The 2,500-nt window shown below is 48.4% G+C and overlaps 1 protein-coding gene across 1 annotated transcript in view; it reads right to left on the bottom strand.

Annotated features, from left to right (window-relative positions):
- The window catches only part of LOC125045616 (arylsulfatase I-like), a 13,970-nt gene that overhangs the window by 6,533 nt on the left and 4,937 nt on the right, over window positions 1–2,500 (bottom strand). The window contains exon 4 of the mRNA XM_047642998.1: window positions 1,187–1,290. Within this exon, the coding sequence (XP_047498954.1) occupies window positions 1,187–1,290 (104 nt within the window). The remainder of the gene's footprint in view (window positions 1–1,186; window positions 1,291–2,500) is intronic.

Consider the following 2,500-nt stretch of genomic DNA (forward strand, 5'->3'; position numbering starts at 1 on the left):
TTGTTTATATGTATTTAATCTACTGATGCTAGTTTTATTTTTATGATTGCATGTAAAATATTTATCCGGATCTCTGCATATATTGGAATTTGTCTAACTGGGCCTTTGATTATAATAGTTAAGTAGCCCTGCTATAATTTTTATTTTATTTTTTGTCTCTCACTCCTATTTTTCTCTCTTCCCCTCTCTCTCTCTCTCTCTCTCTCTCTCTCTCTCTCTCTCTCTCTCTCATCTCTCTCTCTCTCTCTCTCTCTCTCTCTCTCTCTCTCTCTCTCTCTCTCTCTCTCTCTCTCTCTCTCCCCCCCTCCCTGCCTCTCCCTCCCTCCCTCCCTCCCTCTCCCTACTTCCCTCCCTCCCTCTCCCTACTTCCATCCCTCCCTCCCTCTCCCTCCCTCCCTACTTCCCTCCCCCCCTCCCTCCTCCTCCCTCCCTCCCTCTCCCTACTTCCCTCCCTCCCTCCCTCCCTCCCTTCCTGCCTCCCTTCCCCTCAAACTCACTTCCCGACGATGTGCGTGTTGTAACCCAGGTCCTTCAGCCTCTCTCTCTCTCTCGCTTTCTCACTCTCCCTTCGTCTCCCTCCCTCCCTGCCCCTCCCTCCCCCTACTTCCCTCCCTCCCTACCTCCCTCCCTCCCCTCCCTCCCTCCCTCCCTCTCCCTCCCTTCCCCTCAAACTCACTTCCTCTCTCTCTCTCGCTTTCACAGGTCCTTCAGCCTCTCTCTCTCTCCCTTTCTCTTTCCCTCTCTCCCTCCCTCCCTGCCTCTCCCTCCCCCTCCCCCTCCCCTTCCCTCCCTCCCTCCCTCCCTCCCTCCCTCTCCCTCCCTCCCTTCCCCTCAAACTCACTTCCCGACGACGTGTGTGTTGTAACCCAGGTCCTTCAGCCTCTCTCTCTCTCTCGCTTTCTCCCTCTCCCTCCGTCTCCCCCCCCTCCCTCCCTCCTTCCCTCTCCCTCCCTCCCTCCCTCCCTCTCCCTCCCTCCCTCCCTCCCTCTCCCTCCCTCCCTTCCCCTCAAACTCACTTCCCGACGATGTGCGTGTTGTAACCCAGGTCCTTCAGCCTCTCTCTCTCCCTTTCTCTTTCCCTCTCTCCCTCCCTCTCCCTGCCTCTCCCTCCCTCCCTCCCTCCCTCCCTCCCTCTCCCTCCCTCCCTCCCTCCCTCCCTCCCTCCCTCCCTTCCTTCCAAACTCACTTCCCGACGATGTGCGTGTTGTAGCCCAGGTCCTTCAGCCTCTCGGGAAGAAGCGTGGCGTTGAGAGTCAGTCCCGCGGGCTGGGCGGCGTAGATGACGATCCTCTGAGGGTGGAATAGGTGAGAAATGTAATAAATGAGGGGGAAGGAGAAGGAGGAAAAGAGGGGAGGAGGGATGGGAGAAAAGGGTGATAAATGGGGGATAAGGAGAAGGAGGAAAAGAGGGAAGGGGGGATAGGAGGAAGAGGTGATAAATGAGGGGGAAGGAGAGGAGGAAAAGAGGGAATAAGGAATGGTTGGGAGAAAGTGATAAATGAGGAGGAAGGAGAGGAGGAGAAGAGGGATAGAAGGGATGGGTGGAAGAAAGTGATAAATGAGGAGGAAGGAGAGGAGGAAAAGAGGAATAGAAGGGATGGGAGGAAGAGGTGATAAATGGGGGATAAGGGAGGAGGAAAAGAGGGAAGGTGGAAAAGGTGATAAATGTGATAAATGAGGGAGAAGGAGAAGGAGGAAAAGAGGGAAGGAGGGATGGGTGGAAGAGGTGATAAATGGGGGATAAGGAGAGGAGGAAAAATGGAAGAAGGAATAGGTGATAAATGTGATAAATGAGGGGTGAGGAGAAGGAGGAAAAGAGGGAAGAAGGGATAGGTGGGAGAAAGTGATAAATGAGGGGGAAGGAGAGGAGGAAAAGAGAGATAGAAGGAATGGGTGGAGGAAAGTGATAAAGGGGGGTTAAGGAGAGGAGGAAAAAAAAGAGAAAAGAGAAAAGAGAAGAGGCGAAATGATGATAAAGAAGAGGTTAAGGAAAGGAGAAAAGGAAGAAGAAGCAAAGTGGTGATAACCAGAGGTAAAGGAAAGAAGAGACGAAATCATGATAATAAGAAAATAATAATAACAAAATAGCAAAAATAGCAAAATTAATACCGATAATAACGATCGTAGATTGACCTAAAAGATAGTAAACGAGAAAATGGAAGAAAAAGGTAGACCTATTTATTAAATAGTCACGGCACAACTTTGATGAGTAAATAAATTCACTCGAAAGAAAGACAGAGAGAGAGAGAGAGACAAATAGACAGACAGATAGAGAGAAAGGGAAATGGAAATCACAACTGAATTTTTAAGAATGACAAAGATCGTAAATGATAATAATAAAGAAAATTAAGAATTCGAGAAATAAACATAGAACGTTAAAGATAACAAGAGATAAAAAAAAGACAATAAGAAATACAACACAAAGCAAAACTGAGAGAAAAAGATACTAATTAGAAAAAGAGAAAAGACAATAATAATAAAATTAATAATGATAATAATA

The sequence above is a fragment of the Penaeus chinensis genome, chromosome 37, assembly GCF_019202785.1.
Source record: "Penaeus chinensis breed Huanghai No. 1 chromosome 37, ASM1920278v2, whole genome shotgun sequence".
NCBI classification, from domain to species: domain Eukaryota; kingdom Metazoa; phylum Arthropoda; class Malacostraca; order Decapoda; family Penaeidae; genus Penaeus; species Penaeus chinensis.